Below are 21,917 nucleotides of genomic sequence, written 5' to 3' on the forward strand. Positions count from 1 at the left end.
CTGCATATGTGTAAAGTACATGCTTGAAAACCTCCCATCTGATGAGAGTTTGCACCACAAGAAGGTCTAGGCTACTAAAATGTATTTTGATAAAGACTTCACCTCTGTAATACTTCTTATAATCTAAATGTATGTCCTTTTAATTCAATAACTTAAATTAGTTGTCTTTTGCAAAGAGGCCTATACCCCCAAATTAATTTGTCTTTTACAAAGGGGCCTATATCCCCATGTTAAGAGAAGGGTGGGCCTTCCCGGTGTCATAGTGGTAATGTGTTGTCATCTTGTCATCAGGTGGTCCCAGGTTCGATACCCGGTGAAGGCACATAGTGTTTTGGATCTCTCTAAACTACACATTTATGCATGATTTTATTTGTATCCATGAAAGTGCAACCTTTTGTAACATTCGCCAGAATATTGCACAAGATTCTAATAAATGGTAATTAAACCAGGTTCCTCATTAATTGTGGATTTTGTTTTCATATACATTTTTGTTTACAAATGACATGTTAACTAAATTTTGTACATAATTGTACTTGTATGTAGTCTTATGCTAATTCAATGCACCTCATTTGTAGCCATAGTTTATTACAGAAATTTAATATGAAATTTCTTTATTTCAGATGCAGCAGATAACAGTATGTTTATTGAGAGGGATGCTAACTTGAGGAATGAAAATTATAATTTGATGAATGTATCTTCAGAGACGGCAAATATTCATAATGGATCGGATGATATGGTCAACAGTTCAGTCAAATCAATGCCTGATTTGTGCAGTTCCGAAAAAGTGAAAAATATTCAGCGACCAAGCAGTACTGACTTACTGTTGAGTGATTCATCAGGAAATACACTGGGCTTGGGAGAATTTTTGGATGCTACTCCTGGAAAAACAGAATTCTTGACTATACCAATTGTCAAAGGTCCTGTGGGATTTGGTTTTACAATAGCTGATAGTGCTTATGGACAGAAAGTTAAGAAAATTTTGGATAGACAAAGGTGTAAAAGTCTAATCGAAGGTGATATTTTGGTGGAAATAAACACTATAAATGTTAGGAACATGTCACACAGTGAAGTTGTTCAAGTACTTAAAGAGTGTTCAAGAAATCAAGAAGCAATGGTTACGGTGCAGAGGGGAGGTGGTGCCTCTCCTTTGAAAAACAAACCAAAAAAGAAAGAGGAACCAGGAAATTCACGAAAAAATATTTTTAAAGATTCAGTACCTGGGCTGTACAGGAGTAAGACTCCTACAGCAGATTTGTATAGTACACAACAAAAAGAAGTGATACCAAATAGACCAAAAACTCCCTTAGTTGATACAAGAAGCCGGCCAAAAACCCCAACTTCTTCAAGTCAGAGGCCTTGGACCCCTTCGGAAAGTAGTGGTGTAGAGTTTAGTCATAGTGATCATGCAAAATCAAATGTGAACCAGTTCGGAAGAAATAAATCGAGTGGTATTAGTGAAAATGGTGCAAACAAAGTGGCAGTTCCGCAAAGTCCCACTTCACCAACATCACCGTATGACACATACAAGGGTTCGTTCTCGTACTCTGGGCCATACAACACTAGTGTGAGGGATTTTAAAAGCCCTATATCTGCCATAAGTGATCAACTGGGAAGTACGAATTTACAGGACAATCATTCTAGGGGAGAGTATTCTCGAAGTAGAAGTCCAGGGAATGAAATTGAAATAATAACCATTGACGATGATCCCGTACAAAAGGATCATTGGAACAGATCGCAAGGGCAGTGTGAATATAAGACAGGTGATTCATTCAGTGAAAACATTCAGTCGCCAAGCGTGTTTGATCAAAATATTGTGGATGCTAATCAAACAAATAATAGATCTCCATCAACAGACTACTTTGGTTCGTACGTTTCCCATCCGTACTACAACGGTTACAGTGGTACATATGAACATGGTTACGGTGGTTACGGTGAATCTCGGCCTGCAGGATTTCAGTCGCAGAAAGACTATGGCTACTCGCATCAGAACTCAGGATATAATAGCCAGTCACAAAATATCTTGGCAGGATCTGCAACTTTGCCAGGTAGTGGTGGGTACTATGCATCTGATAGCCTTACTAGAAGGAAGGAGAGTACAAGCTTTGAACACGAGCAACCTCTACCCAGTACAGTTACAAGGTAATTGAGCATTTTATATTTCATTGTAATTATAAATGTTGAGTTGCATCTTTAAATTTCAGGTTAAGCTGTTTACTACTACTTTCTAATTTTCATTAAAATTGAAGTGGTTCAGGAGTAAAACTTGATAAAACTGATAAAAATGCAAGTGAAAGTTTATCCATTGCATTGAGACTTATGTACTACCTAGACCTTCCTCTGTGTTTATGCCAATTAATGGCTACTGAATGGGCTTTGTTCACCAACAGGACACTGTGCAGCAACCGAACCCGATGCTATCTCAAATTTAAATGGGGTGAGGGTTATCAAGTTTTACTCCCGAGGTGCTCATTTAGTATAATCAATGTTAAATACAATATATTACAGTAGTTAAGAGGCAATTTTTGCCCCAATTCTATAGGATATTCTAAAGTCAAAATATCAAGGTGAATGTAAGGCAAAGAGCTGTGGTGGTCTAGTTTGTAGGGCATCTGGCTGCCATTCGGGAGACCCAGGTTCAATGATATAGGGTCGGAATTTTTCTGTCCTTGTCCCTGCATAAAGTGCTCTGGGGCTCACCCAGCCTCAAATCAATGGGTACCCGGGGGTAACCCTGGTGGCCAGAGCATGGTACTGATCACATCACATCCTAAATGGCAGAGATCAAGAATGTGTGAGCCCCTACCCCCACATCCCCTAAATATCTTAATGGCGTGGTGCTATATGCATGAGGAACTTTACCTTTACCTCACTGAAATGTAATGCAAAATACATGTTCTTATCTTTAGCAAATGTTAAAAGTAGGAATAAAATAACAAAGTAACAAGTACACAAAGAAAAAGACTTGAACAATTTGTCAAATTTTGTCGATATGACGACGATAGGAGAAGGAGAATGTACATGTAATGTCTTAGTGTGTTTTTTACTGTTCTTTCCTCTTTTAACTTTTTGAAGGCAATGACTAGAGCTGAGCCTGTACTACTTTGAACCAGTACTGATAAAAATGAAACTGAGCAGCTTTTCATTGGGTGATGCATGATCAGCTCATGAAGGCCCATTGCCCCTGTTTTCAGACTTTCAAAACTGGAGTCCAATATCATTGCCTTCAAGTATCTCTTCACTTGGTCCTCAAGTTGCTGGGCCAACACCAAAATTTTGTCCGAGATTGAACCTGGGTCCACTTGCACCAAAGGCAAGAGGTCACATGCTAATACTTACCAATTCTCATTGATACCAATTATTGAACATTGTAACACTTTGAAGTTGTTCAGAATATTTATAAGTACAGTGGACTCTCTTTTAATTCGAACTCCAATGGGACAGTAAAAATGTTCAAATTATTAAAAAAATTCAACTTAACAAACACATCATGTCATTAAAGATGGTTTCAAGGTGAATAAACTTCTGTTCGAATTGTCTAGTACTTCGAATTATCCAAGTTTGAATAAAGAGAGTCCACTGTATTAGTACATAACTGTTCAATTTCAATTATGCTAGGGGTTTGCTGATGCCAGCGTATCGGTACAGGCTAATATTAGAAAGTATCAGTTGATTTTATTTAATATACCAGCTGATTCTTATCCGGCATTTTGGTCTTTCGTGGGGTCCACAAAAATGCCACGCAACACTTTCATAAAGTTGAAAGTTATGCAGAATTCAAAATTTCCATTTATTTTGCACCAAGAGTGTGTGGAAAAGTATGTTTTGTTATTACGTAATAGGTATCTGAATATTAGGATGCAATTCTTGATTTTTTTTTAAGTAAAACTCTGGTAAATTGGTGAATACAAATGGAGTGGAATATTCATTCAATAATAATAGCAGGGTGGCTACTCACCGGGAAATCCTTGAATTCAGGGAATTCCGCACAAATTATTGCCTACAGGAATTATGCATGCATTCTGCATGAATTTATGCATATTCATAAATGTCCTGAGGCAAGTTTTTCACAGTCTAGCTTTTGTGTCGAGGAATGAAAAGAAAGCTGCATAGAAAATAAAACAGAATTCAATTTGTTTACTTTGTTAGTGTCCTTTGCAGATCAATCTATTAGACAGGTGGAAGATTATTGCAAGATAAGATATCTTGAAGTTGATTAGGTAAATTTGAGTTTGAAATTCTTATACAATTAACAATTTTTCCTAGATTAGTATACCCTGGAACATTTGTGACTTGTGTTTGTAGATGTATTTTGAGTCAGAGTATGTGTAATGGCAAATGTAAACTCCACACTTTAAATTAAATATTTTAAATATGTATATATACATACTGTTTAATTGAATTGAATTAGAATTTTTTGATAGGATTGGAATCTCACAGACCCTTTAAATTAATACATTTGTGTGGGGTTGGTGAGAGGCGGTAACGTAATACGTAAGGTTGAAAATAGAGAAATCATCTGCTTGTACCCTTGAATTTTTGGAAAATACATCTTGAAAACTGGAAATTTTCATGGTCCAAGAGTGGCCACCCTAAATAATCAATATTTTGATCAACTTTTAATTTTTTACAATTTTCAAGCATCTGTATCAGTGGGAATCTGAGTATTGCCATTGGCATCTGTATCCGTTCAAAGTGGTATCAGCTTGGCCCTAAATTATACCACACCAGTCTACCCGAGTTTTGCTTTATAATATTCAAAAAAATTATATATGATAATTATATAACGGAACATTAAAATTGTGCATTATACATAATTTGCAGAATAATGAGACTGAAAGTGTTGCATGCCATTTTTGCAGACTTCTGAAAAGTAATAGATGATATTTGTGATCAAATTTGAACTAATCTTTCCAATACATTGACATAAGCTCAGCACTAGTAACAACATATGTTTGAGAACATGAAGCATTGGAAACTGTTTTCCAACACTAGGATGTAACATTGGCCCTAAGGATTAAAAAGTCATTTATAAGTATTAAAAAGTGTTAATGTACTATTTTATTTGACACAATAATGCTTAACTGATATTTATTCTTTCTGATTATCTACAATACCATAGTGTTATTTTTGTTTTTGTGAGATTTTCTTATAGCAACCTAGCTAGAGTCAATTTCATAATTCATTGTTTTATGGATAGTATCATCATAACATGAGAAGTTCAGGTGAATGTTGCATCCACATGTGTCGCTTATGTGTCACTCTTCATTTTCTTTTCTCTTAATCTTTGAGAATGTTCACATGATGTGAATGAAATGTTGGCTCTAGTTTATGATGGTTCCTTTTGAAGGGGTTAATTTCTCCTCTTTTTTTTTTTTTAATCAAGTGAAAATTTAACTACTACTTCTTCCTCTTTCCCCTTTTGCCTCACAGTGTCGGGGTTGCCTCTATCCACTCCTTCCATCTCTCCCGTTCCTTTGCCATTCTCTTCAATTCTCTTATTCCTTTTCCTTTCTTTTGTCCTATTTCTTCTATTCCTTTTTCGAATGTCTTCCGGAGTCTACCTCTTGTTCTCCTTCCCTCTGTTCTAGCTTCCATAAATTGTTTTGCTTTTCTATCTTCGTCCATTCTTACTACATGTCCGAACCATTTTAATTGTCTTTGTGTCAGTTTTTCTTCTATTGGCTTCTGATTTAACTATTTTTGGATTCTTTCATTGCATACTCTACCTTTTCTCATCTTACCAACTATTCTACGGAAGCATTTCATCTCAATTATCATTATTTGTCTTACTTCTTTTCCTCTTACTGGCCAGCTTTCACTTCCGTATAACAGAATTGGTTCCACTACTGACTTATATACTTGTAGTTTAGTTTTTATTTTTTTTATTTTTTTTTTTCCAAAAATGGTCTGGCTTAGTTGGTAGTATGCATTGTTAGATTTCCTTACTCTATTCATCACTTCCACTTCTATTCTTCCTGTCTGGTTTATGATTGTTCCCAGGTACTTGTATCTTTGTCTGCTCCAGTTCTATTCCATCGCATGTTATATGTATTATTTCTATTATTTCTTCCATTCTTCCTATTTGGATCACTTTGCTCTTACTTACATTTGCAGTCATTCTTTTAGCCTTTAGCATTTCTGCCCATTCTGTAACCGCCTCTTGTAGCTTGTTCTCTGTATCTGCTATTAGTATTATGTCATCTGCATATACTAATGCTTGACAATGTATCGGTCTCCTATTCCAATTACCCACTTTTGTTCTTCTCTAGAACTCCATCCATAAATACTATAAAGAGTAGCGGGCTCAAACTATCTCCCTGTTTCACTCCTTTCTCCAACTTAAATGTGCCTGACATCTTTCCATCCAATATTACTATTCCTTTACTCTTTTATATGTAGATATTATTACTCGAATGAGTTTTCCTGGAATTTTTCTTTTCTCTATTATTGCCCATATATATTTTATTTTTACAGAGTCAAAAGCAGCCTTTAAATCTAAAAATGCTAAATTTATCTTTTTTCCTTTTTCTAAGTATTTATCACATATTGTTCGGATGGAATATATGTGATCTTGCGTTTGTCTCCCAGAACAAAAAGCAGCCTGTTCTTCTTCCTTATCCTTTTCTATCTCGTTCCTTAGCCTTACTTCCAATATTTTTGAGCACGCCTTAAGTACCACGGTGGATAGACATATTGCACGATAGTTCTCACAGTTGGTTGAGTCTCCTTTCTCATACAGTGGTATAATAATGTTCTTTTCCCATACTAACTAAAACTGACTAACTCTCTAGCCTTCTTAAACCCAAACGTTCATGGCTGCAGCAACACAGGCCTTCCATCCGTCCCTATCTTAAGCAAGATCTATATACTCTTTTCCATCCCTAACGATTTCCTTTAAATCCATCTCAACGTTGTCCCTCCATCTTCATCTTGGCCTTCCTACAGGTGTCTTACCATCAGGTTTCCCAACAAGAATCCTGTAAATCTCCTCTTTCCTCTCCCATTTGTGCCACATGGCCTGCCCACCTAAGTCTTCTTGATTTAATTATTCTAATAATATCTGGACATGAATACAAATTATGTAGTTCTGAATTATGTAACCTTCTCCACTCACCTGTCTCCTCATCCCTTTTAGGTCCAAATATTTTCCTAAGGATTTTATTTTCAAATACTCTCAATTTATGTTCCTCTTTCAATGTAAGGGACCAAGTTTCACACCCATATAATACTACAATAAAATTACTGTTTTGTATATTTTAACATTGTTTCTTAGATATTAAACGAGAAGACAAAAGTTTATGAAGAGAGAAGTAACATGCATTTCCTGAATTAAGCCTACTTTTCATTTCCTCTTTAATATAATTTTCATTTGTTAATATTAATCCTAAGTATTTGGAAACTGGTTCAAACAAGTTATTAATAATTAGATTTTGATTATTACCTAACATTTGGTTTCGGCCTGTAAGCATATACAGTCAACTCTCGATACAACGACCTTTCACAATTCCTGGGGAAAGGGTCGTTGTTTCGAAGGGGTCGTTATTGGAATTTGCACCAATTTTCAGCTTAAACGGAGCTCAAACGGACATAAAGATGCCTAGGAGATGGTAACACCATGTATCCTGGTAGTTATACAACCTGTTATGCACATGACGCATGTTGTGAAAAGGAAAATAGAAAATGAAAACTTTTTCATAAAAAAGGATTTAAAATAATGTTACTTTCTTTCAATTGTGCACAGTCGTTGCTCTCCCAGGAAATTCTTACCATTCTAGTTCATGAGAAACCCGTTTGCAGTGAGACCTATGGAAAGGAAAACAATCTCGTGCTTATTGCAAGCGAAACTCGAAGAATCTTGACACCAGTCAGACTGGCGCCAGCAAAAGTCGGAAGATATCTGGCAGAATGAAGGTTGGATTTTATACCGGTCTACTGGAGTATTGTCTGTTACAAGATTAACTGGTAAGATTAGATCTCTCGGGAGAAACAACACAACCTTTCTAGGCCCACAAAAAAAAAGGCGGGGCTGTAAATTTCGTTCTGGTTCCGCAGTGTAAAATACATCACCGTAAAAAAAGGTCACGTTTTCTTTGCTTCAACCAACTTCGTTCACCCCCCCCTCCTCCCCCATTCAAGGGAGCAGTCCAAACTCCTTCCTTGACTTGCATTGTAATCCAGCGTGAAAAAGGAAACCCGCAACTTGCGATCTGTTTTCACTCAGTGCGATCTGTTTTCACTCAGTGCGTATTCTATAAAAACAAAACAAAAAAAAAAAAACAGCGTCGCAGTCGATAATCATTCGGGTTTGGAATTGGATTTCACTTTAAACTGTATATTTAGTCCCGATTAGCCCATCAGCATAAAATGAACTTAAAACAAGCTTTATGAAACTGCGCATTTTCACGGATCAAAATGGTAGATCGGTATTTACTCGCACTTAATCGCCATGTCAAACACCCACTTCTTCAAAAGTTTTCCCCTTGAATAATGAATGTCTTTTTAATCGGTCTCAGCAAACATTCTACATTTAACTTTTTTTTTCCTGAATGGTTCTCTGAAGAAAAGGCTTATGCAAATTAAATTTACAGTTTTGCTTATCAGAACAGAAGGCGCAGAACATGAAGTTGTTGTAACTCTTGTTTTCCTTTCTGGAGATCGAATTTCGTTATCGTCAAATCAAAACAGCTTTGCGAGATTCAAAACAATAACCTTTTCCTCCGCGCTGCATGAGTCATTGCTGTTATCAGCAAGCAAGAGCTTTGCAGATGCTAGACAAAACACTGGCGCCAGGTGCAGCGTAAAAACAAGGAGACCGGCTGGAAGTTCTTGCAACAGGTGGCTGAACAGAAAAATAAGAGGGAACTTTTAACAGCAGTGTAAAGAAAAATGAAATGACCCTTGCTTTACGTTTTACCATGCAACAGACAATAATACGGGCAATGTTTCCTATGCAGACAACAGCATTTAAAAAATAGGACCTGAATTCTGCAATTATCAACATTGCCGTGCACACCAGTGGCTGAGAATGAGCTGGGGAAGGGGGGACACTTTTTTTTTACTTGTTCTATGGTTTTTGTCCGTTTTCAAGAATATGTCCAGAACTGGTTGCCCCATTTCAGACGTCAGAGGAAAGGAATAGGGGTGGGTCCTCTTCCACCCTCGCCTGTAATCCACCCGTGTGCTCACACGAGCAAGAAAATTGTGGCTGAAACAATCGGCATCGCTCCTCCCCCCACGTTTGCTGACAGGAAAAGAGGGAGAAGTCAGTCAGCCAACGGAACATTTTTTTGGCAGATATTACGACATCGACACAATTAGGAAAACGTATGAAGTGGGATTATGATGCACGTAAGATCGAAGTAAACTTTTATGGTAACCTGGATGACAACGCATTAAGCGGGTTGACGATCTTTAGTTGGCCTATGTGGTTTTGATTATCTCTAACAGTTTCGCTTTTTTATGACGTGTTACAGGGAAAAAAGAACACGTTTTGAATGAAAGCGGTTACCGGAAGTTGTCGGAACCTTCTCTAGGTCAGAGCTGGACAGACTTCCAGGTGCCACGCGTCTGTATTTTGGAACCTTCCTGCGACCTTATCTCTCAAGCTGGTGTATTTATCGATGAGATCTGCCATACACATGGCAAAGACTGCAAATCCATAGGTCATTTCGGTCTGCCCCCCCCCCCTCAAGTTTTCAGCAGCTCTTAGGACAAGGAAACAATTCAAGGTCGATTTAAAATAACATCGAAGCACATTCGATCTTCTCTTCTCGCGAATCCAAGAGCAAGAGTGGCAAAACAAGCCTGGCTTGGGTAGCGGCCGTCGGGTGCAGAGTAACATTGGTGCAATTGAGGGAGGGAAGGACAGAAGTCAAGTGCTATTGGATATCACTCAAAATGGTGTAGTGGTGTCTATTTTTAGTTCAGACCCAATTGTGAGCGGTAGAGCGCTCGTGAAGGGAATGAGTGAAAAAAAACAACGCATTTTTCGGCCGATTTCCTTCAATTTTTTTCCCATTTTTTTAAACTTTTTTTTAAACTTTTTTCCCAAAATTTTCACGGTTCCCGGGAAAAGGGTCGTTACTTCGAGAGGGTCGTTATACCCGGGGTCGTAGAATCGAGAGTTGACTGTATTTAGTTTTCTCTTTGTTAACTTCCAAACCTATCTCTTTAGCAGTTTTGTAAAATATTTTATCATTATTCTTAATTGTATTTATATCATCCCCTAATAAGTCTACATCATCTGCATATGCTAACAACTGAGTAACACCGTTTAATTTTAGTCCTTCGTTAGTTTCTTGTACCTTCCTAACAGCATATTCCAAGGCAAAATTAAAGAGCAATGGAGATAATGCATCTCCTTGTTTTAACCCATCATGAATTGTAAATTTGTCAGACACATTAATACCCACACGAATTTTACTTTCTGTTTCACTGGTGCATACTTTTATCATACTAACAAGCTTCTTAGGTATTCCAAACTCTACTAGTATATTATTTAATTTATCTTTTTGACCGAATCGTATGCTTTTTTGAAATCAATGAATAGCTGATGGACATTTTGATTATATTCCCACTTTTTTTCAAGTGTCTGATGTTCTTTTCCCATTCTACTGGTTATATTTCTTCTCTCCAGATCTTCTGATACAGTTTAGTCATCGCCTCCAAGAGTGTGTTTCCTCCATATTTTATATATTCTGGAGCTATTTCATCTATTCCTGCTGCCTTTCCATTTCTTACTCTTTTCACTGCTTCATATACTTCTCCTATTTCAATTTCCTTTACTAGCTCTCCTTTCTCATTCTCTTCCTTATCCTGCTCTTGTATTCTTCTACTTCTTCCTATTTTTGGTCTATTATTTATTCCAATCCTCCCATCTGCTTTACTCTTTTCTTCCCACATACCTCTTCCGCTGACTTGAGTATTATATCTTTGATTTTTTGCCACATTTCCTCTATATCTTCATCTTAAAATGTTTCTTAGTTTAGTCGTTCTCCTACTTTATTCTGATATTCTTGTTTTTTTCTTTTTTCTTAAATTCTTCTGTTTTTATTTTGTAGTAGGTATTTTTATTTTCCTTCTTCATCCCTGTGTAAAATTGTGTTTCTGCTACCAGCAGCCTGTGGTCGGTTCCAAGTTCTGCTCCTCTTATTACTTTTATGACTCGGATATGTTGTCTTATTTGTTGTGGGTATAATATATAATCTATGATGCTTTTGGCATTTATTCCTTCGCCTTCAAATGTTTCTTGATGTATTGTTTTATGTTTGTAGAAAGAGTTTCCTATCAGCATTGCGTTCTCTATGTAAAAATCTGTGATTCTCTGTCCATTTCCATTTTTAATAATTTCTCCTCCATACTTTCCTAGTGTTCCGAATCCACTCAAGTGATCATTTCCCACTCTTCCATTTAAGTCACCCATAATTATAACTTTTCTTCCTCCTCTTTCTGCTTTTTCCACTTTCGATTGTAATTCTGTGTAGAATTCTTCCTTGTCTCTGACATTAGCATCTTTGGTTGGTGCATATACTTGAATCAGTGTAATCTTTTCTTCTAAGTCTATGTCTAGAGTTATTATTCTTGAATTTACTGGATCCCAGCTGATTACTCTTCTGCCTGTTTCTTGTCACTATAATTCCTACTCCCTCTTTTGCTCCGTTTCCAACTGGTACTCCTACATTTCCTCCTTCAAGCATTTTTTCCCCATTTCCTTTCTTCTTTACTTCGCTTATTCCAAGTATTTTTATTTTGTGTCTTTAAATTTCCGTGATTACTTCTACTTCTTTACCATTTAATGTTTTGATATTCCAGGTTCCTATTCTCGTTTCCTTATTCTTGCATTGTCGTCTTTGTGAGACCTGTCCGGGGTTTCCGAGGCATTCATTTCTTCTCTGAATCATCTACCCCTATGCAGGTGATTAGTCCAGCGATAGGTGGCCTTTTGGGTGTTATTCCTTTCAGCCTCAAGGCCAGGGCTGGTTTTCTGTCAGGGGTTTTCTCCCTTAGTCTTCTGAGGATCCCTCCTCTCCACTAGACAGTGGTTTTCCCAATTTTAACTACTCGGGAATGTAGTGCCCCTTCCGCCATCTGTGTCATACTGAAGGACTCCTTCTCCACCGCATCTGCCGTTGGAGTTTTCACCATTACCCTGGCTAGGAACCGGAACCAGATGACCAAGGGTTTATATATATATATATATATATATATATATATATATATATATATATATATATATATATATATATATATATATATATATATATATATATATATATATATATATACATACACACACACACACACGAGGTGCATCCAGAAAGTAAGTTTCCCTATTTTTTAATTTTTTTAAAAAAAAAACAACACAGTTTCAGGAAACCATTTATTGGCAACAGGTACAGCAAAGGTTCAGCTATTTTTCAACATAGCAACCACCAGAATTGAGACACTTGTCGTATCGTGGTATCAACTTTTGGATCCCACTGTCGTAGAACTCTGCCGCCTGTAAATGGAACCAGCGTGTGACAGACGTCTTCAGCTCTTCGTCGTTGCCAAACGCTCACCGGAGGACAGGAATTTCTTGAGGTGCAAGAAAACGTGAAAATTGATGGGAGCCAGATGAGGACTGTAAGGTGGATGATCAAACAACTCCCAGCCAAATTCCATCAAAACAGCTGCTGTGCGCCGAGCCATATGTGGATGAGCATTGTCATGGAGGAGCTCAACACCTGCAGTAAGCATGCCACGCCTCTTGTTTTGAATGGCACGTCGCAATTTCCTTAGGTTTCACAGTAATGGTCAGCGTTCACCGTTTCACCTCTGGGGAGGAAGTCAATGAGCAAAATGCCCTTCCTGTCCCAAAACACGGTGCACATCACTTTCTGTACTGACAGCGTCTGTTTGAATTTCTTCTTGACTGGAGATCCACTATGCCGCCAATGCATTGACTGCTGCTTGGTTTCGGGGTGAAGTGCGAAATCCACGTCTCATCGCCCGTGACGATCCTGTCGAGGAAATCATCACCGTCATCATGGTACCATTGCAGGAATGTCAGTGCTGCTCCTGAACGTTTAATTTTGTGTTCGGGTGTCAGGTTTTTTGGCACCCACCTGGCACACAATTTTTTGAACAGAAGGCGCTGCGTGACAATCTCATGCAACACGGATTGCGATATCTGCAGAAAAAGGCTACTCAACTCCGTAATCGTTAAGCGACGGTTCTCTACAATGCGCTGCCACACAAGCTCAACCAGATCATCAGTGATGAGGGACGGACGCCCACTGCGCTCTTCATCATGGACACTTTGACGACCTTCCGAAAACTGCCGACACCAACGATGCACCATCTGCTTACTCATAATGTTCGGCCCATAGACCTCACAGAGCTGACGATGAATGTCAATTGGCGCAATGCTTTGTGCATTCAGGAACTTTATCACCGACCGAACCTCGCATGCGGCGGGAGAAGGAATACGAGCTTCCATTTCAGACCACTGCTGCCTCACTACTGGCATGCGGCTGGAGAAGGAATAAGAGCTTCCACTTCGAACCACTGCTGCCTTGCTACTGGCGCTGGGCGGGATCTGTCCGCCTGGCATATGATTGATACGTCTTAGCTCTGCTGCGCATGTGCAATTTACATGGCTCATTATGTTTACTTTCACGGGAAAAAAATAGGGAAACTTACTTTCTGAATGCACCTCGTATATATATATAGGTGTTACTTCTCTAGGTTTTCCACCTTTGGAGCCGTTAACCAGCTCGGGGTCCCATGGGCGCTACTCCACGTACTTACTAGTAGTAAGCCCCCTGGGGGGAGAAAATTTAACGCTAGGTAATACCGTATTTACTCATGTATAATGTGCACTTTTTTTCCAAAATTTTTACCCCCAAAATATGGAATAATTCAGACAGCCAACATGAAATCGTACAGGGTCGTTCCATGATTTTGGGACACTTGCATTGATTGTTCATGTTTACGGAACCCTATCATGTTATATATCATTGTAAAGCTTAAATCCTGTAGTTTCTGAATATGGAAACAGTATTCCATTCTAGATAACAACACTAATGTGAAATGCGGTTGAAATAAGTTAATCACAAAATGAAGGAACGTTCTGATTTCTATGGTACTTTGGATGAAAGAAAACATAAGGAAAAAGATAATAAATATTAAAATGTATTACTGGCCTAATAATATGTGTAAATTCCTTAATGAAAAAATCTTGTGCTGCTAACTGCTATTTGGAAGGTTTTGAATGTGCCTCGTATAAATGTTACATTAGTCATGGAAAGAAAAAGTATATATTTTCAAGTTCTTTTAGAAAAAGTAAAGAAGGAATGAGCAAAACCATGTGTAAAAGTTTGAAGGTCATTGCACACTAATTTTCAATTTGTAATGTAATGTTCTGCGACACCAAGAAAAGCAGTGCAACTCTGGTGGAATTCGAGCATGCACCTTCCGTGACATGGGATGCATATCAGCAGTATTGGTTGGGTGAGAAACAGAAGAAAATATCTTCCTGAGCACTGCAAATCCATAATGTAATTTTGATCTCGCTTTCAACTATTACGGAATAAATAAGGTGGTTAAAGAGTAAAAGCTTTAGGATGCTAAACACAATGGAGGGAGAGGGGAATGTGGCATGGGTTGGAGATTTATTGTTTACACAAGAGGATATTTTCCTCTTGGTCCACATAGCAACAGGTGACTCATTGAAAAGGTATGATGTCATTCACCCTTGATCAGTATAGCAACAGCTTTACGACCGGCTTGAAACCGGATTGTACTGCGCATTATATAAGAGATATAATTTTTTGTCACTTTTACCCATCAAGAACCAGGGTGCGCATATACACGCGCATATACACGCACGCGTAAATATGCTAATTGCATTTTGTATGCATTGTATATGAGTGGAACTGTAAATCACACTTCTTACTTCCATGCACCCAGCAGCTACTAATAGCCCCGCCTAGTTTGCTGCACTTTTTGACACTCTGTGTAGTGCAGGTGTATTCCAGTGTCAGGGTGCTGCAAGGAAATGACATTCAACCAAGTATAATAGATGAAAAGCAGTGTTCAAGTTCAGAAGATTCAACAAATGCCTGTCTGCTGCTTTAAACATTCATTTGATTAGTTAGCACTCACCACGTGATCATACACCACACACACAGTGACCCAAAACGTGGTGCAAGTGGTGCAGACACTAAATACCGTATTTACTCATGTATAACGTGCACTTTTTTCTAAAATTATGCCCTCAAAAACTGTGGTGGGTATTATGCACGGAATAATTTGGACAGTCAACATGAAACCGTACAGGGTCATTCCATGATTTTGTGACACTTGCATTGATTTTTCATGTTTACGGAACCCTATCATGTTATATATCGTTGTAAAACTTAAATTCTGTAGTTTCTGAATATGGCAACAGTATTCCATTCAAATTGGCGACACTAATGTGCAATGCAGTTGAAATAAGCTAATCATAAAATGAAGAAATGCTGTCATTTTTGTCGTACTTTGGATGAAAGAAAAGGTAAGGAAAAAGAAAATAATAATTGTATTACTGGTCAAATAATATGACATATATGGAGTGTGTAAATGCCTTAATGAAAGAACTCTTGTGCTTCTAACTGCTAGTTTGATGGTCCTGAATGTGCCTATCATAAATGTTACATTAGTCATGAAAAAGTATATATTTTGAAGGGTTTTTTTTTTTAGAAAAGGTAAAAGAGAAAATGAGCAAAACCATGTATAAAAGTGTAACTCCTCTTGGTCCACATAGCAACAGCTTTACAACCTACAACTAAGAAAACCATTTCTTGAACTTGGATTATACTGTGCATTATATACGAGATATAATTTTTTGTAACTTTTCCCCATCAAAATCCAGGGTGCGCATTATACACGCGTAAATACGGTACACTACTTGACTCCAAATCAACGAACTAGATGACTCAGTATTGCACCATGTGACCGATTGAATGTTGCAGACTTTGCTGGAGAGCCACATGGACTTGATGGAGTCAGTATGTACTGTCGTCTGGTGCTCCTAATTTTTGCTATCAATGGCCAAACCCATTTGACATCTCTGTTTCATCCACCTGGATATGGTTCTTCTGTCTGGAATTGTGCAATGGTGATCCACGATGCAGCTCAAGCTGCAGAGCTACAATGTTCCTCTCATGCACTTAGGCCTCCACAGCCTGAATACACACCTGTACTGGCCAATGACACATGGTGAAATAAATGGCAGACCTTTGTCTCACATTTGGGCATGACAGCTGATGCCTCAACACTTTCCTCTCTGCAGGACTGCTACTTTTTATTGTACTATTTCCTGTGGCTCACCCTGTATGACTTAGGCCTGCACAAGCTGCACTGCCTTTTTGTTTTTAATTTCTTGAAACCTTCTTGTTTCAGTGACTCCAATTAACACACAAACTCAAAAGAAGTACTTACTATTGCCACACAGCAAGTTCTCATGTTGATTGTGGTAGTGGCCACCAAAATTAATAGAACCATTAGGAATCAGTTTCACTACTTTTGAGTTTGTGTATTCATGCTATACTTTTAAAATAAATTTTCGTAATTCAGGTTTAGAGTAATAGCTTAATTTGTTGTAAAGTTAGTTAGTGCTGTTGATGTAGAAGTAACATATTTGTTTCGGTGTTTATCAAGTTGGTGTAAATGTATATTTGAATATCCTCACACAGGTTTCCTCGGGATGTAAGATGCATAGGACTTGGGCCAGGAGTTAGAGTCTATCCAGCTGGACCAGGGATGGAATGGGCTGAAACTTCTGTAACCCTACTTAGGCAAGAAGCTGGGTTTGGATTCAGAATTGTTGGTGGTACCGAAGAGGGTTCGCAGGTAGGATTTGTGGTGAGAATGCAAATGAAAGATAATCTTATGTTGAATAGTTTGTGTGTGCGCATCCATTTTAAGAGCTGATACCAATGCCAATACTCTAAAGCCATGTCCACACTTTTATCCATATCAGATCAAGATATGCTACTCTGGCATCTCTTTGTATTCAGCCCATATCCATAGCTTTATAAGTTTGCCACCAAAAATACCTATATCATGTACTGAATTCAAGAAAAATGTGATGAAATATATTGCCGAAACCAGAACCAGTCAATCCATTTGCAGGCTGGGCAATAGCATGCTCCCCATACACTGCATAAATTTGTCAAGTAGCCTCTGCGGCAAAGGATCCCTCTTTAAACTTGTGCATGAATTAACAGGAGAATACCTGGGATTCCCCCCTCGCAAAAATTTTAATCCCCGTGAAAATATTTTTATTTTTTTTCAAAATCTTTGCCAGGGATGTTTTTATCCTGTCCAAGAAAATGGAATTGAATGCATATACCAGTTCTTATTTGTGGAACAAACACCCCTCTAAAATATCATTCGGGAAAATAGTAATTTAACCTTTAATACAACTGCACCCTACTTCACATCTGAAGTTATATTTGTAAATAGCCGATTGTTTACTGTTTGCATTGTTGTGGGGTGTACAGGTTTTACAAAGAGCTCCCAGACAAACGCATTTACTCTGCCTATTGTTAAGTTAAAGTTAACTATGAAAACAAACTGCCAAGGCAAATAGATTTGATTTAGGTAGCTTCATTCTTTGGAGGTAGATTAAATTTTTCTAAAACATTAAAATGGTGACAAAGGCAAACTTTCATAGTATAAAAAATATACATAAAAACGTAACGTTTCCACCCTCTACCAGGGTCTTAAATTCACAATAAATTTATTGTGAATATTCATCTGAAGATGATCCTGTTAGAGGGTGGAAACATTGTTTTTATGTATATTTTTTATACTGTGAAAGTTTGCCTTGGTCAGCATTTTAATGTTTTATTAACATGGAAACAAGGCTTAACAGTGTTACATTTTTCTCAGTGTCACTAGTTCAATAACTCTTTTTGTCTGTATGTGTTTTCTTAGAATATAAATGTACTAAGTGTTTCTGAATTACATGTAAACGTTATCATAGGATTTAATGCCCTAGGTAAGAGCCACTGTTCTAAGGTACTTAGTACTAAAAAGCAATAATTTAATTTACTGACTGGTAACATTTTGCAATACCAAAATACCTATGCCCAAAATGAAATCACAAGTATGCCACTGAGTGGGCATCCCCCCCCCCTCCAAAGCAAAAGCTTAATTTGCTCACTGGTCATGCAGGTGATGTTGGAAATGGTCCTTCCTGTCATCTTGACACACCATACTTCAGACACTTAGAAGCCAACCATTTGCCACCAAAGTAATAATAATAATAAACACTATGCACCAACCCAATATTTTTTGCCTACACCTGATTACTTTTTGTGATGATTTTCAGTCGCAAACTACTATTTTTTTAAAGTCAAAAATACGTCACAACTCCTCGTTGCTCGGCCCAGGTCAAAGTTGCATGTGCGTGCATCAATTGGTTTAGAACTTCCGCCTTTTCACATAAGGTGGCAGCACCATCCATTGCATGCAGCAACCCCACAACTCACACAGACACAACTACTCTCGCTTTCACTCAGAAGTAAGACACTTACCTTCGGTTACGACGATTGCATTGGACTACATGGCTGACCTACTACAAGACCATGCTGACGTATGCCCTTTTACCTGCTTACATGCTTTCTAATGACTGTAACAATTCTTCATTGCTTCCTAATCCTTGCCTCTACCTTGCGTTGCAGTAGAAACATTTCATCCCAATATGTTTAAATAAGGCTAGGTGTATATTCTGCACCAGGATAGCCTGTTACCTTCTACCAGCATATAAAAGTAACTCTGTGTGCTTTACAAAAGCTCTACTAATGCTTACCAGTGTCTAGGCATGCACAAGACATATCTCACAAGCAAGATACGTATATCTTTTGTACGTTGTTTGATAGAATATGTTTATAACACTTTTTAAAAAAAAGTATGCTTGTATTCCATCAAACTAGAAAATAGCCATTAAAATTCACCTGCACAGGATATAATAATGCAGTGGTTTTCTAAACTTCATAAAACTGCTCTTCTATAGTATAGTTTTAGATTCTGTGCTGACATGAAAAGTAAGGCAAAAAAAAATAAAAATAAGTAAAGTACCCTGTGCACTTTACACCATACCATAAAGCATATATAGGGGGATGTTGGGGTAGGGCCCCCACACATTTTATTGATCTGGCCAACTTGGAGGTGATGTGATCAGTACCATGCCCTGGCTGCCTTTACTCCCCTAGGGTTGCCCCCAGGTACCCATTTATTTGAGGCTGAGTGAGCCCCAGAGGTTGAAAATATTTTTACCTTAGATCACTCACTCCAGGAATCAAACCTGGGTCTCCCACGTGGCAGTCAGATGCCTTACCAACTAGACAATAATGTTTCCAAAGTGTAAGGCGCATGATAGAAAGTCTGGAGCTTGTGGTGAAAAACCTGCCTATTAAGGCAGAGAATGATTATACCATCATAGCAAATTCAACAAAATGTCAAAAACATTTCAGATTTTGATATACTTTTAGTACTTACTTGGCATTGTTTATAAAACACAATCATTAATAAATCATATGTCATAAGTAGTCTAAACGTGTATCATAGAAATATTTGTAAGGTAAGGTGAGAAAATTTCAAATAAATCTAACAGACAATAATTTAATGGGGCACAAATACTTTTGTGCCATTTGCCGATACGATGACCGATACCGATACTTGTATAATTCCAGTACAAAATAAGAAAGGCTAGTTACAGAGTCATACTAACGCATCACATCTGACATCACTGTGCATGTATAATATATAATATATATAATTTGGGGAGCTAGTCCGAGCCGTGTGTGTCGGAAATATAATAATAATATTTTTTCTATTTAAAACTTTAATACGTATAATTATTTGTAATATGAAAATTAATTAATTAGTACTTAATTTATCTGATGCGTATGGAGTATTGTTGTATGTAACCACAGACTAAGAAATGGAGGAAAGACAACGTTAATACTTTTGTTCTTTCTATCTTGACTAAAAAATATTGTTATTACATAAATAGTAATAAGATGCTATAAAATCAGATATAAAACCGCAAGTATTCATCATCTAGCTTACGTGTAGTTAAGACCGCTAAAATGTGTGTAAAAACAACAGTCACGGCAAGAAAATTTGTCAAAGAAGTAAAAAAAATTGAATATTTATTGAATAACAAAAATAATGATGGTATGTCCATTTGATGAAAAGTAAAGTTTCTGATAAATATTTTATGTAAATTATTGTAAGTAGTGGTGTACATAAATCTTTAGAGGAGCCTCTTCGATAGTGTCGCCGTTGCCTTGTAATCAATAGATTGCAGGTTCAATACTCAGTGGAGGCACATAGTGTTTCGGTCCTACTTAAAATGTAGGTCCAGTCCCGATTAGCTTATCTTTCTTAGTACTGTCATTCAAAGCCATATGTTAATCTAATCTCGATGGAAATTATTGATGGATTAATTTGCTTTATTTTACTTCACTTTTTGTGCCACTTTTGGCTAATTTGCGAAGATGGGGATGAGTGATGATATGATGAAATTGATGAATGGACACTCACAAACATGCATGCCCAGGCCGGGATTCGAACCCTGGCATTGTAGCAAGATGTGCTAATCACTCCACCACGGGGGCCGGCTTTTGGCGGAAATAAATAGCCATCATAGGCCGATACCGGCAGTCGCAAGAAAGACAGAAGTGAAGAGGATAAGTATAAATTGCTGATTCCCCTTCATGCTTGAACGTAGATAAAACAAAGCTAATTTCACAGTGACCTTCATCCCTCTTTTCCAAGAACTCCGCAACTACCTGACCCGGCATTAGTTTGGTGGGGGGTTAAAAACATCCACCTATCTTACCGCCACGAGTTTCAAGCAAGAATTGTCAATGAATGGTTTATTTCCTATAGTGTTAACTAAGCAGTTACATCCCTTCATAGTCACGTTTGGGTTCATCTTTCACTTACCCATGCCTTTGATCTTGTCATCTGCTTCCCAGGAGGGTGGAGGTTTATGATCCAGTGTTTCTAAGAAAATTTAAGGAACTTCCTGTGCTGGTCTCCCAATCTGTCACGAGGAAGGATGAACAAACTTTTAGAAAGGATAAATGTTGAGAAGAGCTGTTGCCTTTGCCCGCTCTTCTATAGCCACTGAAAATCTTTGGTATTGGATGGTATCGTTAAAAGATTTTGATTTGATTTAGTTTATTTTACTTCGTGTTTTGTGCCTCTTGGCTAATTTGCGTAGATGGGGGTGAGTGATGAAATGATGAAATTGATGAATTGACATTCACAAACAACCAAGCCCGACTGGGATTCGAACCCGGGACCCTTGGCGTCACAGCGCGATGTGCTAACCACTCGGCCACAGGGTCGGGCAGGTATCGTTAAAAGAAAATCAACCGATACTCACCAATGCCGATACCATGGCTCAGCCCTAATATTATTTATTTTTATTGTTTTCATTTTGCACCTTCTGCAGTCTCATGCTGCTGTTCATGGATCAGCCCCCTTATGAACCTACCCCCTTTATCAGTTATATCTCTGACACACACAAACGTTTTGAAGATTTTTTACAATTAATATGAAGTAATGCCATAGTTAAATACTGTGAAAGCAAGTAAATTTAACTTGTGCTCTATTTTCTGTATTTAAAAAGAAAGTATAGTGCAGGAGACAAAAAGAAAAATTCTAATTGCATCTATACTACTTTGATCCGTTGCTCTGGCACCAATGTTGATACTCTCAGTGTGTGTTTCTGCAGCCATGCATGCTGCCAATTGGCCTTGACACATCTATTGTTTAATCATGTGTGTTTTCCCAGCTGTGTCTTTTTCACCTAACGAAAAAGTTGGGCGACTCTTCTAGGGAAATGTACCTTTACCATTCTCACTGATAAC

The 21,917-nt window shown here is 37.8% G+C and overlaps 1 protein-coding gene across 4 annotated transcripts in view; it reads left to right on the forward strand.

Annotated features, from left to right (window-relative positions):
* Magi (membrane associated guanylate kinase, WW and PDZ domain containing protein magi) overlaps positions 1–21,917 on the forward strand; it is a 180,583-nt gene that overhangs the window by 115,346 nt on the left and 43,320 nt on the right. For 3 of the 4 annotated variants that reach the window (XM_083117760.1, XM_083117764.1, XM_083117763.1), the window contains 2 exons: positions 621–2,139; positions 16,719–16,887. In XM_083117760.1, the coding sequence (XP_082973886.1) occupies positions 621–2,139; positions 16,719–16,887 (1,688 nt within the window). The remainder of the gene's footprint in view (positions 1–620; positions 2,140–16,718; positions 16,888–21,917) is intronic. The other variant, XM_083117762.1, reaches the window with a different exon arrangement.

Source organism: Lepisma saccharinum, chromosome 2, assembly GCF_977018435.1.
Source record: "Lepisma saccharinum chromosome 2, izLepSacc3.1, whole genome shotgun sequence".
Lineage (NCBI taxonomy): Eukaryota > Metazoa > Arthropoda > Insecta > Zygentoma > Lepismatidae > Lepisma > Lepisma saccharinum.